This window comes from Rutilus rutilus, assembly GCF_951802725.1.
Source record: "Rutilus rutilus genome assembly, chromosome: 6".
In the NCBI taxonomy this organism is placed as follows: Eukaryota; Metazoa; Chordata; class Actinopteri; order Cypriniformes; family Leuciscidae; genus Rutilus; species Rutilus rutilus.
Window position 1 is genome coordinate 27,451,096 of NC_140214.1, and position 27,999 is coordinate 27,479,094.

General features: G+C 37.8%; 1 protein-coding gene across 1 annotated transcript; it reads right to left on the reverse strand.

The window, feature by feature from the left end:
- Positions 1–5,835: 5,835 nt before the first annotated feature.
- On the reverse strand, positions 5,836–27,982 carry abhd3 (abhydrolase domain containing 3, phospholipase). Its single transcript, XM_084410532.1, has 9 exons — positions 27,649–27,982; positions 26,185–26,348; positions 19,246–19,428; positions 11,914–11,959; positions 10,863–10,975; positions 8,205–8,378; positions 6,525–6,573; positions 6,242–6,407; positions 5,836–6,071 (listed from the first exon to the last, which is right to left on the reverse strand). The coding sequence occupies exons 1-9, from the start codon at positions 27,808–27,810 to the stop codon at positions 5,890–5,892; spliced, it is 1,239 nt and encodes a 412-aa protein (XP_084266658.1). The 5' UTR covers positions 27,811–27,982; the 3' UTR covers positions 5,836–5,889.
- Positions 27,983–27,999: the final 17 nt, after the last annotated feature.

Sequence of the window (27,999 nt, forward strand, 5' to 3'; positions counted from 1 at the left end):
TAAAGCAGCGTGACACATTATCAGTCCACTCCGATGACTGCCGTGGGTGAAAGCATGTGGGTGGTTTTATGTGTTTTTAGAGTGAGCGTTCAAGTGAAGTGTAAACCATAAAGTCGTTTATAAATAAATCTGGCAGTCTGTGTTTTGATGCTTTGGTACGGTTTGAAGAGCCTAGATGCCCTACTTACATGCCCAAATTTCCTCACTTTGGTACATCTGTGATGCAGACATATGCTCTGTTAGAGACAGTCATCCTGGCTAATAATAAAAGCTTGAATATTATGCAGTAAAAGTAAATGTATCTTGTATAAGCCAAAATGAATTGGAGATACAGTAGAAAAAAGTACAATAACAGACAATATAGTAATGGTATCAGATGATACCATGGTACTTTAACTTAATGGTTTTACCATAGTGTTTATACAAAGTAATTCAAAGAATACCATTGTATGGTACATGTCCAGAAAGCATAATATTGCCAGAGTACAAGTCCACAAAACATAGTAGTACAATTCCAGCTAAAAGGGAACGTTTTTTTGTTTTTTTTCGGATGATTGTCTAAAATTTTTTACATTTTAGTTTTAGTTTAACATTTAGTTTTGGAATGCTCAGCATTTTTATAACTTAATGGGAACATTAGCAAAACATTCTTAGAACATATTTTTCTTAGCTGGGATTGTACATTTCTGGTACTTTAATTATGGCTGTGCATAGACAGTCTCAGGTGAACATATTAACCAAATAATGGTTTGTTATTAATGTTATCGCCTACTCATCTTCTTGGTAACTACTCCATCTGGCTGTTCATAATGAGATTATAATTTAGCAGACTGCTAGATATGATATACAGTCATCATTTTAGCAGTTTGCCTTCTAGTCTGGATGAGATTTCAAACAGAAAAGAACTTGGTAAGGAATGTGGGTCAAAGTTCTTCCAAACAATGTCTGTATCAAACAGACTCATCTGAAGTTTATCAGCAGGGATTTAGATTATGTCATGCTCGCAGCTGTTCAGGCGGCACATTTGTGATGATTAAAGAAAAAAAAATCTACAGCATATTCATTTCGTTTTCTCAAATTGTGTTGACTGCATCAAGCCGGTTTTCCACCGTTGGGCCTAAAATGGTTCTAAGTACGGCACGGAATGGTTCCAGTTATATTTCCACTTGAGCTTGGTTAGGCACGGCACGATTACAAACCGTTCAACCGGCCAAGTGTGCTTAATAAAATAACTGATTAAAATAACTGATCATTCGTCTGTTTACATCTCATAAGGTCTGTATACTCTTGTGTTACTAAGGCAACGAGGGACACATTTGTATTACATTTGAAAGAGCTCTGTTATCAGCCCCACAGTGGAAAATTAAATGGTCCGATTTCAACTTTAAGACTAGACTAAGTAGACTAGACATCTGAGATCTTACACTTTGCTTGTTCTTTCATTTGGTCAGAGTTCGAGCCTATTGATTTGTTTTATGTAAGGAGATTGTTGGTCACCTAAAGTCAACTATATGTCCCCAGGATGTTATCCCGCCTCTTTTCCTTGAGACAAATCATTGACACGGTCGGTCCTGGCCCATTATTGGTCATCAACAAATGCTTACTGGCTCCTTCCCTAACTGCCTGAAATATGCTGTGGTGTCACCATATATAAAAAAAAAAAAAAAAAAACTTTTCAATTTCAATTCAAATTGGTTTCAATTACAATCCTATTTGACTGAAAATTCTATCCATGATATGTTTCAATCTGGTTTTAAAGCATTACACAGTACCGAATCAGCTCTTTTAAGAGTCTCAAGCGATTATTACTGAAACAGACTCTGGGAAATCTACACTCACCTAAAGGATTATTAGGAACCTGTTCAATTTCTCATTAATGCAATTATCTAATCAACCAATCACATGGCAGTTGCTTCAATGCATTTAGGGGTGTGGTCCTGGTCAAGACAATCTCCTGAACTCCAAACTGAATGTCAGAATGGGAAAGAAAGGTGATTTAAGCAATTTTGAGCGTGGCATGGTTGTTGGTGCCAGACGGGCCGGTCTGAGTATTTCACAATCTGCTCAGTTACTGGGATTTTCACGCACAACCATTTCTAGGGTTTACAAAGAATGGTGTGAAAAGGGAAAAACATCCAGTATGCGGCAGTCCTGTGGGCGAAAATGCCTTGTTGATGCTAGAGGTCAGAGGAGAATGGGCCGACTGATTCAAGCTGATAGAAGAGCAACTTTGACTGAAATAACCACTCGTTACAACCGAGGTATGCAGCAAAGCATTTGTGAAGCCACAACACGCACAACCTTGAAGCGGATGGGCTACAACAGCAGAAGACCCCACCGGGTACCACTCATCTCCACTACAAATAGGAAAAAGAGGCTACAATTTGCACGAGCTCACCAAAATTGGACAGTTGAAGACTGGAAAAATGTTGCCTGGTCTGATGAGTCTCGATTTCTGTTGAGAAATTCAGATGGTAGAGTCAGAATTTGGCGTAAACAGAATGAGAACATGGATCCATCATGCCTTGTTACCACTGTGCAGGCTGGTGGTGGTGGTGTAATGGTGTGGGGGATGTTTTCTTGGCACACTTTAGGCCCCTTAGTGCTAACTGGGCATCGTTTAAATGCCATGGCCTACCTGAGCATTGTTTCTGACCATGCCCATCCCTTTATGACCACCATGTACCCATCCTCTGATGGCTACTTCCAGCAGGATAATGCACCATGTCACAAAGCTCGAATCATTTCAAATTGGTTTCTTGAACATGACAATGAGTTCACTGTACTAAAATGGCCCCCACAGTCACCAGATCTCAACCCAATAGAGCATCTTTGGGATGTGGTGGAACGGGAGCTTCGTGCCCTGGATGTGCATCCCACAAATCTCCATCAACTGCAAGATGCTATCCTATCAATATGGGCCAACATTTCTAAAGAATGCTTTCAGCACCTTGTTGAATCAATGCCACGTAGAATTAAGGCAGTTCTGAAGGCGAAAGGGGGTCAAACACAGTATTAGTATGGTGTTCCTAATAATCCTTTAGGTGAGTGTATGGCTTTAGATCTGAGTTCTGCATTTGATTTGGTCAACCATGAGGTCCTGTTGACACATTTGGAGATATCAGTGGGACTCCGTGGCACGGTACAACAATTTGACTAACAGGTGGTTCACTGTTCGTATTGGTCATCACTAGTATATCTCTTAATTGTGGAGTCCCACAGGGATCAATCCTCAGGCCGGTGTTGTTTTCCCTTTATATGCTCCTTTCGCCTAAACGCTATTTAAGTTAAAAACTGAACTTAAATAATTTTAAATAAAACAATATAATACTTTGACTTCCTGAAGTGGGTAAACAACCGACACTTTGTTGAAAAAAATCAAATAAAAATGGACCTGCAATGTCTGCTTCATACTCACGGCAAGTGCCATTCATTATTATTTTTATATAATGTATAATTATATATTTAATATAATATATAAATTATATTAATTATTATTATTGATATTACACTATCAGTACAAAAGGCGATAATTAAATAACCATATTACTAACATTAATTTACGACTAAATTCCATAATTTATTTAAGACCACAAATGCACTTATAATCCATACAAGTACGTGTTCATATATTTATTCTACATTGACATACGTCTTATATTAAAATCTTATTGCTGCACGTTAAATACACAATCCTTTTATAAATATTTATAAGGAAAGACATGTTCATGGACAAAATATGTATGTTGTGCTACAGGTTATGTGATGCATGTTGGTACAGTTACTCAAGACACTTAAAACAGTGACACATGCTATTTAGTAACAGGATGGACGGAAGCATTTTTACAGTCCGCAGGAGCAGTTGCGGCTCCAAAGCACTGACAGATAGATGCGCAATATAAAGCAGCACCGTAATAAAAACAGACAAAGGTCAATGTACAACACATGGCTGGGCATTTTCATAGGAACGATATTTCAATAACTAACGTCTAATAACATTCCTTATTGAAAATCCTTATGTACAATTATATTCGGGCACCGTTTATAAAGAGCTTCCTCAAGCAATTGCTGCCATCGCAATGGCATACATACATCCCATACTGGGTCGAACTATTCCTCTCATTTTCACATAAATAATAACTGCTCCTGTTTTTTTTCTCTCTCATTTTTTATACAATTTAAGGAGCTGTTGGTAGGATTTCAATATGCCATCATATAAAGAGCCATTTGAGCCTGAAGTAAAGTCCAAGCAAGCATATTTTAGAATAGACAAACAGTAGCTTAAGTCATTTTCACTTTCACAGAATCCTTGAAGCCACGTCTGTCTGGTCCAAGAAAACACACTTTAACTTATTATAGGGCACAGGTTTGGTGCCTTCAACTATAAACAGTGCATGCGGTACATTCTTGTGAAAAATAAAAACTTCGATATGATACAATCTTTTCTTGGCTTAAAAAACACAAACTAACAGGAAAAACAAACCAAAAATATCAGAAGTGGGGTTTGTCCCTGAGGGCTACAAAGCTATTTAAGATACATTAAAGAAACATCAAGTTAGTGAAGAATTGGAAATGTACCCTCTATAAATACATGGGGACAAGTCTGTACTTCAACTGGCCTTACGCACAATTTATTGATACTATAAAGACAATAATAGCTAAATCTTCCTTCCTTAACACTTGGGAAGGACTGAACGGATAAGGCGTTGACTTATGGTAATCAATGAATTAAACCTTCAGCATTACAACTGCACATATGCCCTCCAACATTCATAACTACAACCATTTCTACAGTAGTGCAGTTTCTCATCAAAAAACAACGGTCTCATCAAAAATGTCTGGGAATTTTGCATAAAGAACATGACCTTTTTTGGATTAATTTCAATATGGCAATTAAGCAAATTCATTCTCAGTGGCCTTCAGTCTTAAAACCAAAATGACCAAAAATGTTTCTAATATTTCTACCCCTAGAAGTACCCAGAGATCAGGCAATGCTAATCTTTCAATAAAAAATAAATAAACAAACAAATAAAGATTCTCAGTTTTTACAATTTTGATATTTTAAATATTATTCTCTATATTTTTTTTGATCTAAAAATGACTTCTAAGCAAGCATTTCATGCTTCTAAAATAAATACAATTGCATTGGCATTTCGATCATAATCTTACAAACTCCTAATGCTACCGTAATGTGACAAAGATCTTATTTTTTTGTAAAAGCAAAAATGATATTACATTTAAATTGTAATGTGAATTTGCAAAGTAATATTCTAAGTATAAATCATTGTACTGTTTTAAGTTTTTTTTTTTTTTTTTTTTTTTTACTGGATTACTGAAAATGTGTGTGTGTTAGTAAATAATAGTAGTAATCTTTGTAAATTAGGCTTCATTTTCTTTATGCAAACATAATATATTCTCTTTTTTTTTATTTTATTTTTTTATTATTATTCTGATTTAGCGGTGAAATTTGACCTGGACATTTCTGTGACATTGTCCCAGTAAGTTTCAATAGGCTATTAATCATGTTTTTTGGACACTCTCACCCGCATGTGGATTAATGTCGAGTAATATCACCTAATGAGTGATTCAGAGATTTAAAAATACATAATTAAGACTCATACACAGACATGCAAGTCACATATGAATGCAATTAAGAAACAAATAAGTGCACCAATGGATGGACGGATGGAACATGTGCAAGGTCTGTTCCATGAATGCAAATAAAAGAGATGGTCTTTAAAATACTACAATAACGAAATAAATAAATTAACTGACTGAAAAAACAACCCTGGCCTTAAAGTGAACCTGTGCCCTACATTTTGGAAATGTATACTGTTGTTTTTTTTTTTTTTGCTAATGGCTGTAGACTGAGGTAATGGAAAGGGAGGGTCAGTGGAGATCATTTAGGCCGCTGCCGTTCTCAAACACGGCCTTGGTGAACTGCTGAAAAACTCGGTCCATGTAAGTGCTCTGCCGTGGCCACAGACCCTCAAGGAAGCCAATATGGCCGCCGTGACATGTGATGAGGAGGGCCACATTGGGGTTCTGCTTCACGGCATCTACTGGAATGGCTGAAGAAGAACACGGATGGGATAAAGTTATGACCTTTTCAACTGGCTGATTTGTTCACTTCAACCCCAAACTTAAATGTCACAACCATGCAGACTTTCTTAAAAATACACACACACTTTATAACGGGCTAAAATCTCTCAAGCAACCCTAATAAATCTGGTGGACTCACCGTGATTGGGGGAAAAGACGTCGTCAGCTGCGTTGAGGCACAGCATTGGCACCTGCACAGACTTGATGTTGTGAATTGGACTAGCGTCTCGATAGTAGTCTTCATTGGACGGATAACCGAACATGATGGATGTGAAACGTTCATCGAACTCTCGGATTGTTTTAGCCTGTGAAATGCATGATTGAAGTGAACCACAGATCGAGCAAGGAATAATACTATTACATTAACAATATGTAACATAAACGTGAAACAACATTGTGTAAGATCAGAATGAACGACTCGCCTTCATCACATGGTCGATATCATATTTTTTTTCAAGAATGGTTCTGTGACTGCAAAAAAAGAAGAGAGGAAAATGTCACAATTAGTTTTAGGATAATCTCCATATAACAAGAAGTATTCATAACTCTCATTTTATAATTAAAACTTTTATTCTCTAAACATTTAGTCTGCTTAAATGCCTCACTTTTCTTACACCGGCTCTCATTTAGATATGCCTTATTTTTTAGTGCAACTCCCACATCTCAAAATGTTGTACATCATAACACACACACACACACACACACACACACACACACACACACACGCACACACACACACACACACACAAAAACATCTGCTGTTACTTACATTTCATCACAACTTAAAGATATTATTCAAATAAAACATGAAAAAAACACTGTGTACTGCATACGTATTCTTAAAAATTCCAAAAAATTCCAAAACCGTGTCAAACCATTCGTACTATGCAGCAACAAACGTTTCAAAAAAATTGTATGCTGTATTGTTGTCATCACATCGCAAGATTAATTCTGCAAGTGGAGTTCAGGTGTCATCCCTTACAAAAGTTATTTTGCATTTTAATTGAATTTATGTAGAAATGTGTGGCTGATTAAATGAAAAATAAAGGAAGAGAGATGTCAAATTTGTGGTTGATATTAATTCTGGTTGATCCGTAATACTGCAAATGGCAGGTCGAGTCGAGCGCATTGCATTGTGGGATAGTGTACCCAGCGCAGTGTGCTTTGTTGCAAATGTAGAGGGTAATTTGGTTATATGCATAGAGGAAATTTGCATATTATGCACAGTATACTGAATACTACAGAAATAGTATGAGTAGTATGATATTCTATTTCAGTCATAGCCAGGGCTGGCTCTACCTATAGGCAGAGTAGCCAACTGTCAATTACCAAAGGCCTTGGGCCATAACATCCCTGTTCCACCAATCAAGACGGCAGCAAAAAAAATAGGCTCTTTATCCATAGATGTATTGTCACTTACCTGTAGTGAAACCAATTAAATGGATAGTTCACAGTAGCCATTGACTTTTACAGTATTTTTTTTTCCTACTATGGATGTCAATGGCGCCCATCAACTGTCTGGTTACCAACATTCTTCAAAATATCTTCTTTTGCGTTCAACAGCAGAAAGAAACTCATACAGGTTTGGAAAAACTTGAGGGTGAGTAAATGATGACAGAATTTTTTGGGTGAACTATCCCTTAATGTCACTGTTTCAAAGTGTTTTCCCCCCCCTCTGATTGTATGAAGAGATAGGGTATGATGAGCAAAACGCAACAATTCTACTTTTCCGCTCATAGCAATTCAGTAGTATCAAACGCCATCACTGTACCATGGTAGCACCATGGCACTTTTTTGTTTTGCTGATAAGCTGATTAAGAGTTAATTAAAGTAGAATAAGCCTCATATGTGCAAAGTGTTCATTTCATTCCTAAGTCCTGTTCTGAAACTCTGTGTACTTCAGCAAAATACGTCACAAATATCAGTTTAATCTTATTTGGCACATTTGGTAGCATTCAAAAAGAGATCAGAACTAAAAAGGGGGGCAGTCGGGGACAACGTCCTCTGCGACGGCACCACACACACACACACACACACACACACACACACACACTAGACTACGTTAAATTAAGCCGGGCTTATCCCCCTCTGACCCCACTGACCGGTCCACGGATGCCTGCAGGCAGCTGGTAAGGTAGGAGTTGAAGAGGAAGCGGTCCAGGGGCTTCTCAAGTGAAGCCGAGCACTCGAACACATCCCAGCCTGCCGAAAAAACCACCACACCCTTCAGACGCACATCAGAGCCTTTACGACCCACGTAGTTCGCCAGCATCATCCTGTTGGGTGTCAAGATATGAGATTTCAGAGACATGATAACAGCACAGTAGCTAAAACATGCTCATGCAATCATGAGTCATAACGTATCCAGGAACGCGCGCAGACACACACACACACACAGACATGTTGTGTTTCATGTTGTATGGGGTCATTCCATTCACATCATGATTTTTTTTTCTGTAGAAACTATATTCCATCCCCTAAACAGAAAACTTTCTGCATTTTTACATTATCAATAAACATAATTTAGTATGATTTATAAGCTGTTTTCCTCATGGGGTCCACATTTTGTTATTTTTTCCCCACAGCGTTGGGTTTACCAGCACCACCACTAAACACTCCCCCCCACACACACACACCCCCGCACTCACACGGTGAACGTGATTTCACCAAGTACAACATGTTCCTGGATCAACATCTTTGTAGATCCTTAAACAACATTCCAATCAACCAATCAGATTTGAGAGGAAAGTTTTCAGTTTATAACCAGGGTTATGTGCTTCTACATCAGTGTTATTCACATTTCCTCCTGATTTTATGGGTAAGATATGGGTAGGGTTAGGTTTAAAGGTAGGGATATGGTTATGACTATATATAATGACAGGAATGTTGTTCCAGGAACAACAAAATATCTTACTTGGCAAAATTACTGTGACCCCCCAGACACACACACGCACACACATATATATACAGCTGCTACATTTTTGGGCATAAGCTGTGTGAAGCTGACCTTTTTCTTTCTGTAAGACGGAGAGGATTAGAGCAGTATACTGCTGACTCAACTTTTACTTAGAAGTCTAGGGTAATATGAAGCTGTGGAGGAGTCTGGGAGCTGAAATTTCATCTGCATCACATGACGGGGGAAATAAATACATGAACAAATCATGAAGCGGGAACACTTTATAATATAAGTTAGGAATTTATATTATTATATAATGCTTATTATTGAAACAGCAATATTTCAGTTGTGTATGTTGTTGTTTTCCTTTTTGCATATTTGCATGACATTATTGAACAACATTAGTTCTGTCTGTCTAAAAAAAAAATGGTTTAATAGTTCAGGGATATAGAAATAATGCTCAAAAAAACTAAAAAAACAAACAAACATTACATAAGAAAAATAGGGAAAATGTAATTTATTGTGAGTATACCATGTTTTGCACAAAAATATTAAGCAGCACAGCTGTTTTTAACATTGCTAATAATAGGAAATGTTTCTTGAGAACCAAATCTGCATGGTTCACACAACAACGTTTTTTAATGCGCTTTGATCGTTCATTTACAGGACAATTGCGTTTTCGAGGCCTAAAAACGCAAACTTTTGAGTTTAAAAATGCTAGTGTCTGAAACCGATACCGTTATTGTCTCAGTGTAAACTACAACAACACGAATGTGTGAAAACGGTGACGTCGTGCGCATGCGTATTACGTGTTCAGTCTGTAGGCGCGTAGTGTTCCTTTACAAAGTGACATCGCCAACTACTGGCCTGACAGCAGAATACAGCGTTTTTAGTCATTTTCACAGATCAGTGTGAACTGGGATCCTTTTGACAATGTTGCCGTCTGTTAAAGGAAAAACTTTTCCGTTTGTAGTACATTGTAGTCGTGTGGTGAGGCAGGCGAGGCAGAATCTAAGGCGCCGTTTACACAACACCATCTTCGGCTCGAAACGGAAAACGTTTTATGCATTTCGACCGTTCATTTTAACAACAAAAACGCAAATTTGTGAAAACAGTGACTTTATGCACATGTGCATTATGCGTTCAGTCTATAAAGCGCATCGTTTTTCTTTAGAAAGTGACATCGCCAACTACTGGCCTGCCGTGAATAATACAGCGTTTTTAGTCGTTTCCGGGGTCATTTTGACAATGTTGTCATCTGTAAGCAAAAATAGCAAAGGAAAACCCTTTTTAGTACATTGTTGTCATGTAACTTACCTTAATTGCAGCAGTTTTACTTTATTTAACAAAACGAAAACGAAAAATCGACAAACAAGATACAACAGGGGAGTATAAACGCAACCGTTTTGCATTCCAACACAAAGAAAATACTTCACACTGAACTAAGGAAACTGAGGGCATTGAATACACAGAAGACTGGCGTAATGATGCTGAAAATTCAGCTTTGCCATCATAGGAATAAATTACATTTTAAAATGTATCAAAAAGGAATATTTTACAGTTATATATACAGGAATAAATAATGTTTCAAAATATTACTGTTTTTACTGTATGTTTGATCAAATAAATGCAGTCGTGGTCAGCATAAGAGACCCCAAACTTGTAAACGGTACTGTATTTCACATAGGCAACTGCATGCTAACTTTCTATTTAATTACAGGCGCTATACAGTTTGTATCAGTGGAAAAATAGAGCTAAAGTGTCCTGGTGTGCGTGATCATAGTAGCTGTGATCAATTCCCATTATAAGGGCAGGATACACCCCAGAGAGAGAGTATGTGTGTGTGTCTGTGTGTTAAACTCACCCGCCCATAGAAACCCCAGCCGCCATGAGTGGAGCTTTGTCAATGGTCCGCTGGACATGCTCAATGACCATCTCCAGATCCTCTGTGTTGGCTGCACAATAAGTCCTAGGCGTCTAGAGTACAGTGGACAAAAGTTATAAGACCCATAATAGAGAGCGTATATCTTTAACCATAGACACACACAAACACCAAAGCTCATATAATCTATATTTATGCTTATGGAATCTTACAACCTCAATGCATTAATGTGGGTAATATAAAGCATGAACATGATCTCAATATATTAAAATATATATACTCATAATTCTTTTTTCCAATTTTAATAACATATTATTGTAATTGAAAAGCATCTGCTGAAATTTCAGAAAACAGTTTGATATTTTATTTAAACTAAATAAAAACAGAATATGCTATACTATAGCATAAAATACATAATATGTTTGGTTTATTTTATGCCAAATAACTCATTTTGTATTGAGTGCACTCAATGACAAATCAATTTTCATTAAGATAATATAAGGTATGGTGAAATTTGAAGTATTATTAAAGCATATTAATGAGATTTACAGATTGTGTTTGTGATGTGTTGATAGTCATATTTTAATTGAATACAAAAACACTTTTATTGCACCTTAAGTAAAATTGTGTATTTTTTAAACCATTATTTTTTCTAAATAATAAAAAAAAAAATATTTGTAGGTTGTCCTTCAATATTATTTCCATGGGACAACGTCCATCTGCAAAGGTTTTTATGAACACATTCCCAACACGTTTCAAGGATTTTAAGCCTCATTTAATTGCAAACACACACGGAAAAACATTATCATCTGAATTTCAACGAGGTACATGAGTCAAAGGAAAGGAACGATTTTATCAGGGGTCTAGTTTACGGGATGTGATTGCACAACACATATAACTTTAATTTAAATGACTCATACTTCATATATTTGCAAATATGGTGACAGCAATGTGTGTAACCTGTGCCAAAGCTTAACATTACGTAAGTGTTGGGATATATTGAACAAGGCAAGATAAAAAATATTATTCTTACCAATAACTTTTCACCCGATACACCTCTGTTATTGAACACCACACATCTGAAATACACAAGTAACGATTCATGAAAAGAGTCCCGTCATGTTTGACGAGAAACACAGGACAACGAAACAGAACAGAACATGTCTGTTACAGTCCTAAACTGAAATAAAAATAAAAGCTAAATAGAAACATTAGGGGGAAAATGGAAAAAAACACATAACAAACTTAGTCAATTTTAAGCCAATTAATTAAAAGGAAAATGTAAAATATAAAAGTAAAAGGTCATTCAAAATACTGATAAATACAATAATACTATATTAATTATACTAAAGATCTATCTAAAGATCTATCTACTTTGTGCTATTTTGCTTTTGTTGTTATTTGGCTGTTGTTTCAAACTAATGGAAAGAAAACATCCAAAATACACTTTTTTAAGAGTTGCTTTTATTGCATTTTATTATTTGTGTATGTTGACTTCAATTACAATACATATCTTTAAAGGCCGGTGTCTGACAGTATTTTCAGTTTTTTAAATGATAAAAACATAAATGAAAAAAATCCTTAGTAAAAACCTTTAACTCTAATGTGTCAACAAAATGAAACCAAAATTTCTAACCTGGCTTAATCCAGGTTTCAGATTTCTGTTCTGGAAATGTATGCAAATTAGTGCATATTTACAGTTTTTCTCAATCAATCTGAGACATTTCTCCAAATGAACGTAGTTGCTCTCAAAGCAATCAACACAGCAAATTAAACACACTCTTATGTTGGCAAAACAGTTCAGTATTCACTGCATAATGAAGCATTGCATTTTATTAATGCATTTATCAAAAACACATACTAACATCAAAACTACAAGTGTGTTCTCTGTTGATTTTATAAATTCAGCTGTATACACAAATACATGAATGAAAATACATGTTTTTTGTGTTCTTTAATCGTGTTGCTTAAAGTTCTTTAATGACGAGTTCTGTTGTGTAACGATGAGTTTTAGCGACTAAACTTCTCCACAGGCCTCTTCCATCGCTTGAAGAAGACTTACTTGGTTGTAAGGGTTGCGATTATATACTTTCAATCTCCAGGAGGAGAATATGCTGGAAGGAACACTACCCTGAAATGTGAGGATGTGATGCTCAAACCACCCTTGCACCAGTGCTGAATGGCTCGTTTTGAATATACAACACAATTTTTCCGGGCTTTATGAAGTCCTAATGTTCCTCATTTAAATAATTCCCGCCCACGGAATACGCAGAAAAGCGGACGAGGCCTGGATGAGACTGTCGAAACTCATTTGTTTGACCTTCCTAAGGCTGATGAATGGGTCAAAATTGATTTTAAACAAGGTTCCTGAACATTAGAATCCTGATGTTTATCTGTGCGCTGCACATTTTACAAAGAACAGCTTACAGAATCACGATGCACTGCAGGCTACACACAAAAGCTTCCTGAAATGGAGCAGTTTCCACTTTGTCGGGACAATCTGTTGTTTGTGGATGAAAACTTGTAAGTGTGTCTTATTATTTGTAGTTGTGTTTTCTATTAACAGTTCTAATTATAAGTTTTATGTTGTTGCTACGCTCGCCTGCTAGCCAACATTAGCGTTGATATAGTGTGGTTTACTATAGCTTTTGTAAGCTCTCGCTTTTGTAAGGCTGTTCACCGCCCCCTTAGGAAAATGAACCATGTTTTTGTAATCGATTACTGTTTGTATAACCATAGTTCCCTTTCGAGTCGGTCTCTAAACAATGCGTGAAAGCTCACGCTTTGTGGAAATTGAATGGCGCTATTGAATTGTGCATTACAATAGCCAATGGTGCTTGAGCGCTTGCGCAGTGGGCTAGCTCAACCGTTATATAAGCACCGCCCAGCGCTGTGAAATCTCAAAATATTTCTCCTTCACTACACGTACTTGGAAGCCTACTTCGCCATAGACCTGCAAGAAGAGCGGAAGACACGAGAAGCGACCCCCTCCTACAATCCGGCAAGGATATGTCAATTCGAGGATGCTGCATGTGCGACGGACCCATCGAGTTCCCGGACTCACACAGCCGCTGCGTGCTATGTCTGGGGATGCTGAGGCGGCGTTAGAAGGATAAGACTGTTGCTCAGATCCCAGGTTCCTGGTCTGAGGCCCCTACGGAGGACACGAGCACGCCTCCAGTTTCTCTGGACGTATCCGCAGCCTCTGTTTGCCGCCTGGGTCTGATGCATGTGGGGCCACTGCAGCTTTGGTTAAAGGGCTGTGTCCCACGAAGAGCGTGGATGGCTGGTAATGCGCGCTTGTCTCGATGCGCTGACACCCTGGCTCGAGAGGAGCTTGTATGCAGGGAATCGGTATGGGCAGAGTGGTTTAGACAAAAGGTAGTCACCACGGATGCATCACTGACCGGCTGGGGAGCCTTCTGCGATGGCAGACCGGAATTTGGTACGTGGATGAGCTCCCAGGCGTGCTGGCACATAAACTTCTTGTTTGAAGGCGGTTCACCTAGCTCTACAGGAGTTTTTGCTGTTTGTAAGAGACCATCATGTTCTCATTCGGACGGACAATACAGTGGTGGTGGCGTACATCAATCGCCAGGAGGGAATGCGTTCGAGTGCCCTGCAAACGATGGCACGGCGCCTCCTTCTCTGGGCGGATCAGACATTCCTCTCGATCTGGGCAGGCTGACCTGCGGAGCGGACTTGCTACGTGAGCGCTCAAGCGCCATTGGCTATTGCAATGCAATATTATGAAATATTGCAATGCAATTCAATCAGGCTTCAGGATTTCTGAGAAAATGAGTTTTCCCCAAAGCATGAGCTATCACGCAGTGTCTCGTTCCCTCCTCTCAGGGAACTAAGTTTATGTCAAGTAACCCGAGATGTTTTCCGACAAATATCAGGATTAAATGGAGGATAACTTCATACCTATAATGTACAAGAAAAACATACCACTCTGAAACGTCCTGTGAAATCAGTGCTTACAAAGTCTGTGCATGAAATCCGTTCTGGATGCTCTTCTTGTTTGTTAACATTGTCAGGGTCTGAATCGAGTTTGAAATCGCCGCCATCCTTTATATTTACTCTAGAGCAGAACTCGCAGTTATTGAGGGGCGGGATATTTCCCGAACACATGCTAAGCGCTGCCAATCACAACACACTGGTCCGGCTAACCAATCACAGCACATTTCGTATTTCGGAAGGAGGGGCTTCATCGAAACCGGAACTAAACAATGCGTTCGGGACAGACTGGGAGAGAGGAGCTGTAATAATGTAAAGTATGTGAAAAATAATGTGTTTTTTAAACAATCAAGCATGAAAGCATATTCTAGTACACCCTGAAAAACTAAATCAAGACTTCATAAAAGGGCATAATAGGACCCCTTTAAACAGAGTTTTGTTGTGTTTGTTTTGTTTGGTGCACAAATGAATGTGACTTGAAGACACGAAGGAAATGAAGGACAAATCTGTTTAGGACAATTACAAAGTGTTCAGATCACTGTGTTAACCGTTTTGAGAACAGTGACCTGAGTTTGGAGAAATGTATCAAATCGATTGAGAAAAACTGTAATTAGATAATGCCGAAATTGCATATTTAAATATAACATTTCAGAAAAAATGTAATACAAAAATAGTTGCAATTCTTGTAATCAATCAACTGAGGAAGTATGGTGATATCTATTCATTAAACCCAGCATCCATCAGTCAGCGCACAAATAACTTCTTGAAATTTCAAGAGGTTAAAATGGAAAGATGTTCTGCTGCAAAACTAGTTTCCATCTACTATCATACGTCACTGCTAACATCTTAGTATACCTTTAGCGGACGGTGGGCCTTTTTTGCTGCGGCATGGAACGTTGATTAAGCTAAGCTGCAAAAATGGACAAAGCTGCAGTTCATTAAGCAGAGAACACAGGCCAAAGAAAGATGCTGAGTGAGCTGCTGTAGCCCCCACGACCTCACGCCTCTCCAGACAGATGCCCAAAAGAAAGAAAGTGCCTGCCTCTGCATCCCTGAATGGTTTAATACAGAGCTCAGCTCTTTGTCAACACACTCGCTCTCTGTCTACATAGAGTGGCAACTTCAGAAGTAGAGGTAACAAAGATGTTACAGGGGTATTGCAAAGCATGCATAATGCAATGATCTACATCGCAGCTACACGTGTTCTAGCACAGGTGTGCCGTAAAGCTTACAAAAGCATCGAATTGAATCTTACTGTACAAAATGTGCACAGCAAATGGAAATGATGTTGCTTTTGAAGCGCACTACAGGTGCAGTAAGAATTCAAGTTCAATGTGAAGGAGAATGCAATTGTGTGTTAACAAAAATGGCAAATTCTGATGGGATTACTCAGGTAAGCTGCTGTAAAATAGCCGCCAATATAAGCACACCTGTGACCGCACATCAGTTAAATTCTATATTAATGTGCTTTAAAGAATTTAAAATTCACAAAAATGTATGAAAAAGGATGCAAAAACACCATAAGGGTCAGTTCAGGCAAAACACATTTTTGCTGTTAAAAATGCGAGACTCAGGTAAGTGGAATGAAGAAGAAAAATGCAAGGTCTGTTTTTTAGAGTTGATCTTCTTTTAACTTGAGCGCCATATTTTTAGAATGCGTCATCATGTGCGAGAGACGCAACAAAAGACGCGAGTGAAACTGCAAAAGAAGAATGTCTAGCATGTGTTTGCATTGAATAACAATGGAAAATAATGTAAAAACATGTTCTTGTGGAATGTCAACGGCCCCTAATCATAAACTTGTTAAACTGGTTATGCTTAATATGCAAACTGACCCAGTTTGTTTGTCATCTGCCAAATACATAAATGTAATACGCCTTGTGGTCATGTAAACGCATTATACCGCTTTCCTTTAATGGTCATAAACAGCTTAAAGGTGCTTTATGTAGCTTTTTCACTCTACTTAAGCATAAAAATACCATAATATGTTTGCAGATATTTTGGAAACATGCTGAGTTCACATACTCGTTTCTCTGAAAAACACTTCTACAGCAAGTTATTTTACTTTGAAATGTGCTTTCCGTGTTGGAATGTCTGTTTTTGTTTTGGTCTGTGTTATCTCGCCAACTGCCAGTTCACCTAATAGTATTTCGACATCCCGGGATGCCAGTTGGCAGGAAACACAGCGTACTGCAGCCAACAAACAAACTGGGTCAGAGATTGCAGATTCTACCCAACCTAAAAAGCCTTGGTATCCATCTAAAAATCTCTATGAACGAGAGCATATTAAAACGCGGATAAATCAACTCATCAACTTAGGTAAGTCTCCTCGGCTTTCATTGTCAATTGCGCTCATTCCTGTTGCGTGTCCTAAAACTGGCAACCACCAGCATTGAGTCTGAGGAGGAGGGGGCGGGGGAAACAACGATCTCCGATATTTTGAATTTGGACTGAAGTACCTATTTCGACCACTAGCTGTCATTCTTGCAGACAGCACCTTTAAGCATAAACTGATCGACACTGCTAGATGTTTACCCACTGGCCATTTTGCCTCATTTTGATTGTAAACACCTTAAAGGTGTTCACCCAAAAATGAAAATTCTGTCAGTAATTACTCACCCTCATGTTGTTCGTAGGCTCACTATTGAGCGACGCTGGTCATGTGTGTGATACGTGGTGACGTGCAACACAGACGCGCTACGCTTAAACACTACGTGAAAAGCAGTGTTGTGCCTGAACGCGTTCATTGAACGATAGTTCATGAACTCGTTCATATTTTGGGCGAACGTGAACTGAACGTACCGCATTACTGCCTGATGAACGTTACTGTGAACTCGTTCATTCTGGTGTCTGAACGAGCTCTCTCAGTTTAACTTCGTTCAGTAGGATGCCAGATTTCTATAAAGCCTTCCAGGCGAAAACCCACCTAAAACCCACCGTAAACCGCCCTTAATATGTAGTGTAAAAAACACCCAATCTGGCAACACCAGCCACCCGTGTTCGACCTCTTGTTCGATCTCGTTCATCAAAATGAACAAATCTTTTTTCGAGTCATTTAAGGGGCTTTAAATGTTACTATTAACTGGCAAATTCCCCGAACACATCCACCTACGCAATCTTGATCATATTCTGAATTAAGAAATCATTATAATGCAGTCAAAAATCGTTTACAGGGAACATAAATAATTACTTCACCTCGAGTCTTTCATGAACGACTCATCACTTACGTTACAAATCAAAACAAAAAGCAGCAAGGAGGCGTCGTATGATCATTTAAACGAGTTTTATGATAAGGTCGGTGAAGATGGGAAAAAATCTGACGCATATCTTCAGTGTTAAAACTGATAAAATAATTGTCTGTGGTTAGATATGGGCTGTGGTAATCATTTTGAAAAATAATATCTCGCAGCAACATGGAAAAAAAGAACTATGAACTAGTTCATTTTTGGAACTGTGAACTTAGTTCAAAATTTTGAGTATATGAACTATGAACTGAACTAGTTCATTTTAAAATTTGTGAACTGAACTTTGAACTAGCTCATGTAGAAAGTGAACTTTCCCAACACTGGTGAAAAGACTCGAGGCCCAGAGAGAAGGAAATGAAAAGTGGAATAAAGTCATTATTTTTGTTTGTTTTTGCGCACAAAAAATATTCTCGTCGCTTTATAAACTTAAGATTGAGCCACTGGAGTCACTTGGACTATATTAACGATGTCTTTAATACATTATCTGGGCCAGCAAGTTATAGTGTCTTAGAAGCCTATGGAGGAGTGAGCCAGCTCTCAGATTTAATCAAAAATATCTTAATTTGTGTTCCGAAGATGAACGACGGTCTTACGGGGTTGGAACAACATGAGGGTGAGTAATTACTGACAGAATTTTCATTTTTGGGTGAACTAACCCTTTAAGGCCACGATATACTCACGGCGAAGTTTTTATTTGTTCTTCACTTTGGGGTAAAAAGAAGTTCGAAATACGTGACGAGCGGTATACTGTTAGTGAACATCCTGACGTCAAACATCAAACATGGAAAAAGACTGTTAGGGTCTCTTTCAATTAGAATTACAACTTAATTTTCTACTATATAGCGGTTTTTACTTGTTTTTACTCGCGGACGTCCGACCTTGAGGGACTGAACAGAAGAAATGAATCGGAGAATACTTCCATGTCAAAGAAGGCGGAGCCTCAGAGCCACACCTACCTATTACATAATCACCACGGACCAATGGTAGTTCGAAGGTGTTTACCAGGATGGATTCTGATTGGCTGTCATTGCTTTCATTGTTCATCAGATGGAAAAAATTGCGATTGCCGTTATCGTTATAGTTGTGGTGTGGACCCGTTATAGTAATTGTCCTTGGAGTGAACAGGCCTTAAATGAAAGGCTGTGAACTAGGCTGCTCACCTGTATCCCATATCCCGGCTCTGCTGTACCATATGTAGAATGTAGGATTCGCGGCTTGTGCCCGTCAGTCCCGGGAGCAGCAGCACAGTGGGTCGCGTGGACTGGTCCGGGTGGGACGCGCTGTCATCATTGTCAAACCAATCCAGAGAGATCTGGCCTCCATCTGGTGCTCTAACGAGCTCACTGCCGGACATAGAACAGAAAGAAGGAGCTTAATTTTGCCAGAGGAACATTCAGTGAAACTGTGGAGTTGTGTGTTAATACTAGCTTAAGTCCTGATAAACAGTACAAAGAAAGAAACTGTGACAAAACTAACAAATGTACCATAATAAAGTACCACGGTTGTACAGTGGTAGTCTGGCAATCCATATCACACCACAGCGGCCCCTTAAGCCACTCTTAAAAATGTGCAGAATGAATGAAACTGGTTTGGATACAAAATAATGTGCTATTGTTCTTGTCAAATGCCTTTAAAACAGTTTGTGCTTTCATAATGCAAACAAATTTTAATTGCTGAAACATGTAAAATGTATCTGGGTTTTGAACATATACGATGGAGATCCTGATCTTGAGATAAAAAAAAAAAAAAAAAATCAAACTAATCTGTTCACTGCTGTTTGAGAGCATAATATATTTGGTTTTTGTATAGTAAAGTATATCAGTAAATATAAATTCATAAATAATAATAAAAAAAAAACTGCTGTAAATCATCAATTTCCAATATATTAGGCAATGTGGTACAATCTGAGCAATGTGAATTTCTGAAACGGTTGTACATAAAACATAAAATATCATATTTTACACAATTATGAATATGTACTACATAATTGTTAGATATTTGGAATTGAATTGGTGACCGGAGTTTGATATGGTCACTGTATTTATCAGGTCTAAAGCCAAAGTCAGTCTTCAGTCTGGCACTAGCCACATCCCACCTGTGCTATGAGCTGACATCACTTTCCATGCTGGACGCTAGTTTGCCTCCTTGCCTGTAGAGGCTACATTAGCGCTTGGCTAATATTCAATGGCTCATGTTGTTATCAGCATGAGCATCAGTTATTGAAAAATCCACATTGGTCAATTCCTAATATATATTTTCCATATATAATGGGTCTATTGCTGGAACCTTTATGATACATTGCTTACGTGTTGCAGCATTTGTAAGTGGCTTTGGATAAAGTCATTTTTTGTAATGAAACATTTGTAATGTCACAAAATATTTCTATTTCAAACAAAGTGCATTTGAACACAAAAAAATATTAAGCAGTACAACTGTTAATAATAAATGTTTCTTGAGCAGCAAATCAGAATATTAGAATGATTTCTGAAGGATCATGTGACACTGAAGACTGGAGTAATGATGCTGTAAATGTCTAGGTCCTGTCACATTGATTGGTCTTGTTCTTAGTTTGGTGACAGGATCCTGACACTCATGTGTTTGTCTCGTGTTTGTGTGAGCGTACGGCTTTGGGGTTGTCCTCTGGGCCGTGCGCTCTTATGTCTGTGCCTTGCATGTTCGGGGCATGGTGTATGGATCCTGACACTTAGGCTTGGTTCAGTTTTGGTGTCAGGTTCCTGACATCCATTCTCCGTGCACTTCTGTTTGTCTTGTGTCCTGTTTGGGCACATGGTGTATGGGCATGTTTGTCTGCCATGTGCTCTTCTGTCCTGTGGGTTTGTGTGAGCACATGGATTTTGTCGTGTTTGTTTGCCATGTGTGTCAGTCTTGCCTTGTGTGTGTGTGTGTGTGTGTGTGTGTGTGTGTGTGTGTGTGTGTGTGTGTGTGAGAGAGAGCACATGGCTTCTGTCATGTTTATTTTTTCCATGTGCATTTTGCACAAGGCTTTTTGTTTGTTTCTGTGTGTCATGTGCTCCTCTGCCAGACTTTAGTCTTGGCCCCGCCCTCTTGTTACTTGATTATTGGTTCATTTGCCCCACCTGCACTCCCTCGTTACAACAATTTTTCAATTAAAAACGTAAAACTTTTTATGCGTTTTGGCCGTTCATTTACACGACAATGGCGTTTTGGGTGCATGAAAACAGTCTCAGTCAAGCAGAACAAATCAACAAAAAACGCAAATCTATTACATGTTCAGTCTATAGTGTTTCATCGCCATCTAATTGCCTGGCAGCAGAATATAGAGTTTTTAGTCGTTTTCGTGGTTCCGTGTGAATGGGGATCGTTTTGACAAAGGTGTCGTCTGCACGCGGAAAACTCAAAGGAAAAACTTCTCCGTTTTAAGCATATCGTTGTCGTGTAAACGTACACTTATTCTCCTTTTGTCCTGTGTCAGATGTCACATATGTTCCTCGTGTGGAAGCCTTGCTCCAGTCCTGCTGCCCGCTGCCCATTGGGGAGGTTTAATTTGTGTTTTATTTATTTTTGGATTAAATAAAGCTCTTCAAAGCTCTCTCCGCCTGAGTCCTCACAATTGTTGACCCGCACCTGACAGAAAATGCAGCTTTGCCATCACAGGAATAAATGACATTTTAAAAATATATTAAAATAGAGTTATAGTAGTTTTAATATAATAGTTTTAAATGTTAATAATATTTAACAATATTAACGTTTTACTGTATTTTCAATTAAATAAATGCAGCCTTGGTGAGCATAAGAGATTATTTAAAAAAACATTTTTTTAAATCTTACCGACCCCAAACTTTTGACCGGTAGTCTATATTACTTTTTAATATAATGACAGCATGAGATGTACACAAATGTACTGATTTTAAACAAATACTTATTTGTAATTGAAATTATTTTAAAGTGTGCTCTATGAAGGTCAGCCTTCATATATAGTAGGTATATATTGTTAAATTCATGAATTAAATTGTTAAATTGTTCATGAATAATGTATTTACAGTGCATATACTCTTATAGTGCCTTATCTGTTGTTTTATATGGCCTTATCATGACTCTGCCTGAAGAGCCAGATTCCTCAGAGACACTGCGGAGAGAATCTATGTCAAAGGGCATCTCGTGTTGTCTTACAGCAGAGATGAGCCAGCTCTACGCTCAAACCAGCTTTCTCGGAGACGAGAGAAACACGTAAAGCTGGCATGTAATTTCAGAGCGATCATTAAAAATGCACTCAATCTGTCCACAGTCAGTGCCTTCAAGAACGGCCCGCACTCGAATGTGGGAAAGTTGTTTATAGACATGTAAATCCCACCTTTCAAAATGTCAGACAGTGAGAGACCAACCTGGCAATGCGCTTCCCAATGACAACCAATTGACTTTCACTAATATGTCTGGAGAAGAATAAATATAGTGCTTACATCTTTCATATCGTACTTTCTAAATATCTTACTTTCTAATTAAATGGTATCCAACATTGAACTAAATTGAGCTGAGGCACTAGGGCTGCACGATTTTTGTGGAAAATAAAATTGGAATTGGAATTTGGCCAAAAATGTTGTGATTATATACATATATATATATATATATATATATATATATTGTTATTGTTATTTTATAATGATGCTTATTAAATAAAAGAATTAAACCAAATAGGAAATATTACTATCGTAATAAATATAAATGAAGAAAAATACAATTATCTGTAAAATTGCAATACTAATATTTGTCTTCATTTATGTCTTAATTATGAGCTGCAAGCGTGTAAATGAACACAGTGCCGCGCTTCACTCTGAAAAACAGTGCGTATATTTATTTCATTAAATTGCAGCCTTTGCGATTTGATAATTGCACTAAGCCATCTCATTTTTTTTATTAATTGTTCAGCCCTAAATGAGACTTGTCGTATGTAGAGCTGCTTTACAGCTGAAATTGAGTTTGTTTCGAATTTTGCAACATTAAAGCTGTGATTTTTATTACTGTGCAGCTGCTTTGAAACAATCTGTATTTTTATAAAGTACTTTATAAATAAAAGTGACTTGACTTTCGAAAGTACTTCAAAATAAGTGTGAGTTTTAACGTTTAACAAAGCCTTGCCTCATAGACTTCTATTGTAAATACTGTACTGTAAACACAACTACTTTGCTTTAGTCAAAACTACTGTCTGGACAACTTGTATAAAAAAGGACATAATATGATTTTTTACATTCACGACTTTCTTTAGTGTGTAATGTTGCTGTTTAAGCATGAAAAAGGTCTGCAAAGTTACAGTCACTCCAAAGGGAGTTATTCTCTATATCAATGCGCACTGTTTCGCTGAAATGCCTTCAGGAATGTACACAGTATTCCTCATTAAATAATTCCCGCCCAATGCATATGCAAAAAGAAGAGGTGAGGCCTGTTTGAGTTGCGTTAGTAATGTGTTGTTGTCACCATGTCCTAGAAATGCAGTTTTTTTCCACTCCGAATCAATCGAATTGATATAGCAAAACTGACGCCATTGTTAGTGTTTCCACCTGAGAAGCTGAAACTCACGGTCATGGTAAGGGGCGTGTCATCTCCGCAAACACGCTCGAAGTGGTCGACCAATCACAACACACTGATCCAGCCGACCAATCAGAGCACATTACGCTTTTCGGAAGGAGGGGCTTCATTGAGACAGGAACTAAACAGAGCGTTACTGACAGAGTGGAAAGAGAGGTGCTGAAACAATGTAAAATAAGTGAACAATAATGTGTTTTTTGAACATTCAAGCATGAAAAACTATTCTAATAGACCCTAAAAACTAAATCAAGACTTTGTAAACGGGCATATTATGGCCTCTTTAAACCCAGGTAGACAATTAATCTGAATAGAATCCTCAAATATCGCTGGCATCTGACGGTGCTATATCCCGTTTACATCTATATTCCCAGGACATTCTGTTTCCAAAACAGAAGCTCCAATTTCACACCTGACTACATGGCACTGAAGCATGGCAGTGGTGTCAGCGGGCTTCAGCAGATGACATCACACACAAGAGCATTCAGTGTGTCCCAGCACGCATCACACCCTCCTTGCTAATGGGAATGCGCAGCTGCTGGGACAAACTCAGATGCCCTTGACTTAAAACACCCTGTCCTCGATCATTCCATAAAACAGCAGGATCCGTAAGCAGATTTGCTCGCTCAAACACATGTGCGTTTCTCTCACGCCAGCCTCATATTGAGACGGAAGAAACGGATTAGCTATTGATTCCAATCCCGTTAAAAGCATTTCAGGTGACTCGAACGAACAGAACACTGGACGCTATTGTTTGTGCGAGCATGCATCTTCTCTGAGCGCCGAGCAGAAATGCACAGCGGCTGATTTATCCTCTTAATTGGTTCAATGAGCGATACACTGCAGCACTGAAACGGTTTTTAACCGAATCAATAACTGATAGATTCTACCATACAATAAACATGCCGCCATCAAAACACTGTTTCACCAACAAGCTGAGTTTAAGCGTTGAGTAGTTTTTGTTGAAATCAACGCTCAACAAATCTCAGATGCTTCAATCAAAAAATGTATCTGTAAATCTAAAATGGAGAATCTCACAAGAAAAACTGTTAAGAAATATTTGGATTATATTTCACTCCAAAAATCAAAATATAAAAGTAAGAAATGGTTATACACTTTATTATAAGTTTAAGTACTGATTAATATCAATTAACAACATGTACTTATTATAAGGTTAGGAATAGGGTTTGGTTAAAGGTTAGTTGCATGTAATTATGCATAATTTACTGTTAATATGTGATGTGTAATAAGAGAATTAGGTTTTGTTTTACATTACAGTTATTAGAAAGACATTTAATGTGAGTAATGAGAAAGTTATGATAGTTATGTCATGAAAATAATGTTAAAATCTTAAAAGGGTGTACCTTGTAATTTTTATGTTGTGTTGGTAGACATGGCAGCCATCTTGGACATTATTTGTAGTCAGACATGATACTTTTATTTCACAACTGATAGATAGATGCATATAATAGGATGGTCACAGAGATAAAGCTAATAGTAATCAGTTGTCATGTGATCTAAATGTTTTATAAACTATATAAGTTTTATAAGGCTCCTAGGATGGCTGCCCATACACAAAAGAAATATATTTGAAATATATTTTCAGAGTATATTTTGGAATATATGCAAATATTTGAAATTGGCCCAATAAATATATTTCACACTTAACATCATATATTTTTGTTATATTTCAGAATATATTTCAATGTATTTTTTTCTGTATGGGTCCCCAAAAGTGTCAAAAATATATGTGGCATATATTCCAAATACATTGAAATATATTCTGAAATATAACAAAAATATATGATGTTAAGTGTGAAATATATTTATTGGGCCAATTTCAAATATTTGCATATATTCCAAAATATACTCTGAAAATATATTTCAAATATATTTCTTTTGTGTATGGGTGGAGTCTCATGTAAGTTTGCATTATATTAAAATATGTTTAAGTACTATTCATTTACTTACTGAATGCACTGTAATGGTCATAAAAATTGTTTTCTTTACATCAAATAGAATTTCTTTTATCTTTTGATAATGGGGTGATATATGACCCTCTACGGTCATTTTATTTCAATAAAGTGCAACAAAAGCATGCTTATTACATGCAATCATCAGAACAGGAATGTTGATATAAGCTGCTACACTCTCTTTGTCTCTTTTTATATTGCTGCGTCCTCTGAACATAAGAGCTACTCTCTGACTGCATCAGACAATCAAGGAAATGAATGCAGAAAGAAGCTCTCTGATCATCTACCAAGGGCACTTGTATATGTAAAATATCTTCAAGTGGAGTAACAGTGGCAACTTCAGCATAAATGTGAAATCTGCACTGATTTTGAATCACCAAAGTTCAGTGCAAATCTTCATCTCCTGCCTAAACCAGGACCTGGCACTGAAACACTTAAGAACCACTTCCACTGATATCAGTAATTGTCCATTTCTTAGAACACGTCTATTGGCTTTGTAGAGTTAAACAGTCCTCCTGCCACATTCACAGCATGAAATACATGTGACTGTGAGGGAAATGTGCTCACTTTCTGTAGCTGACCCAGGGCTTCGCCGTCACGAAGGGTCTGAGCAGCGTTTGCACTCGACCCTCCCAGCACCAGAACGTGGGGTAGTACGTCTCCGAGACCACGGGGCATTGGTCTCTCAGGAACTGATGGAACTTTTTCCCTCCAGCTATCAGTATGGGTTTCTGCAAAACAAAGAGCAAAGGGATTGATTTTTTTATTATCTCAGAATTAATTAACTAATAATTACTTTTTTTAAATCAAATTTATGATGCCTTTGGAGAATTTAAACTACTTTTTAGTATATGTATAATAACAATTATGGTTATAATCATATTTATATTACAATTTTATATTATAAGATAAATATAACAATATAATAATAGTATTTTTTATTAAGTATTATAAATGTTTTGTATTGTTTTATTATAAAATAAATATAATAAAGTTGTGACATATCCAAATAATACAAAAAATCTTAGATCAAACTCCATGACACTTTAGCACCTTAAAGGGATAGTTCCCCGAAAAATGAAAATTCTGCCATCATTTACTCACCCTCAAGTTGTTCCAAACCTGCATGAATTTCTTTCTTCTGCTGAACACAAAAGAAGATATTTTGAAGAATGTTGGTAATGTTAAATCAATCAAGCCATTGACTTCCATAGTATTTTTTCTTCCCTACTATGGATGTCAATGGGACCCATTAACTGTTTGGTTACCAACGTTCTTCAAAATATCTTGTTTTGTGTTCAGCAGAACAATGGAAATTCATTCAGGTGAGGAACAACATGAGGGTGAGTAAATGATGACAGAATGTTCATTTCTGGGTGAACTATCCCTTTAAGCCCCAAGCGACTTAGTTTTTGAATAGTTTGCAAAATAATTTGACGTTATATATTTTTGTATGTGTACAATTCAGATACACGAAGGGCTTTGATTAGAGAACTGAACTCGCTGAACAATTGACATTTTGTTCCTCTAAACATTAGATCGTCCATCATCCACCGTTTTTGAAAATTACAACACTAGTGGATTGCATTATTGTAACATAATATGCAACATGACTGCCTCAAAACTTATTTCCCTATTGGCTATTGCAAAAATGGGGAAGGATGTTATGGCAATTTCATCCCTGTACATATGTTTCAAAATGCGAGAGAGTGAACATGAGTTCTCCTGACAGATTAAAGCTTTAATACATATTTCGAGGCGCATTATGACATGAATATACGCTATGCACACGTATAGGATTTCATGCGGATTGAGTGCAGAGAATTCTGACAGTGACAGGACTATGATGTAACAGCCCATTGCATTATGACATCATTAGCCGGCAGTTCTCGTGCACTGACTGACCCTGTCGACAGCTGCAAATATACACCGCTGCAAATATGACCCAATCACGTGCACGAGCATCCGGATCACTCCATTCATTTGTAAATGAATGTGAACGGTACCGACTCCGATGTACAGTCACCTTACCTTGGCCACAGAGATCAGGTAGTAGCAGGCATAAGCGGCGCTGAATCCGAGCACTAATGATAGTCCAACCCCAGAGCCGAATAGCTCGACTTTAACTTGGTTTTTAAGGTAAAGTGAAAGGTCACTCGAAAATAAATTAAAATTAAGCTCCGGTGAGATCATTGCCCTATAAACCCCACGGTTCCGGCTAACGTTATTGAAACGCTTGGGCTGCTGCTGGATGAGGATGCGCGTCCAAACACAAAGGTGAACGGAGACAGGACTTCAGATTGGGAGATGGGTGGCGCTCCGTGAAGCGAGTCAGTGCTGCTACCCAGAGAAATGCAGCCGGTACATGATGGGAAACAGAAG

Bases quoted from the DNA above. Each gene is read 5' to 3' on its own strand.
- abhd3 (XM_084410532.1), bottom strand. From the start codon at position 27,810: ATGATCTCACCGGAGCTTAATTTTAATTTATTTTCGAGTGACCTTTCA. The intron at 19,429-26,184 runs GTGAGCACATTT...TATGTCCGGCAG, and splicing joins CCCTGGGTCAGCTACAGAAA to TGAGCTCGTTAGAGCACCAG. The intron at 6,574-8,204 runs GTCAGTGGGGTC...CTTTTTTTGCAG, and splicing joins CTGCAGGCATCCGTGGACCG to TCACAGAACCATTCTTGAAA.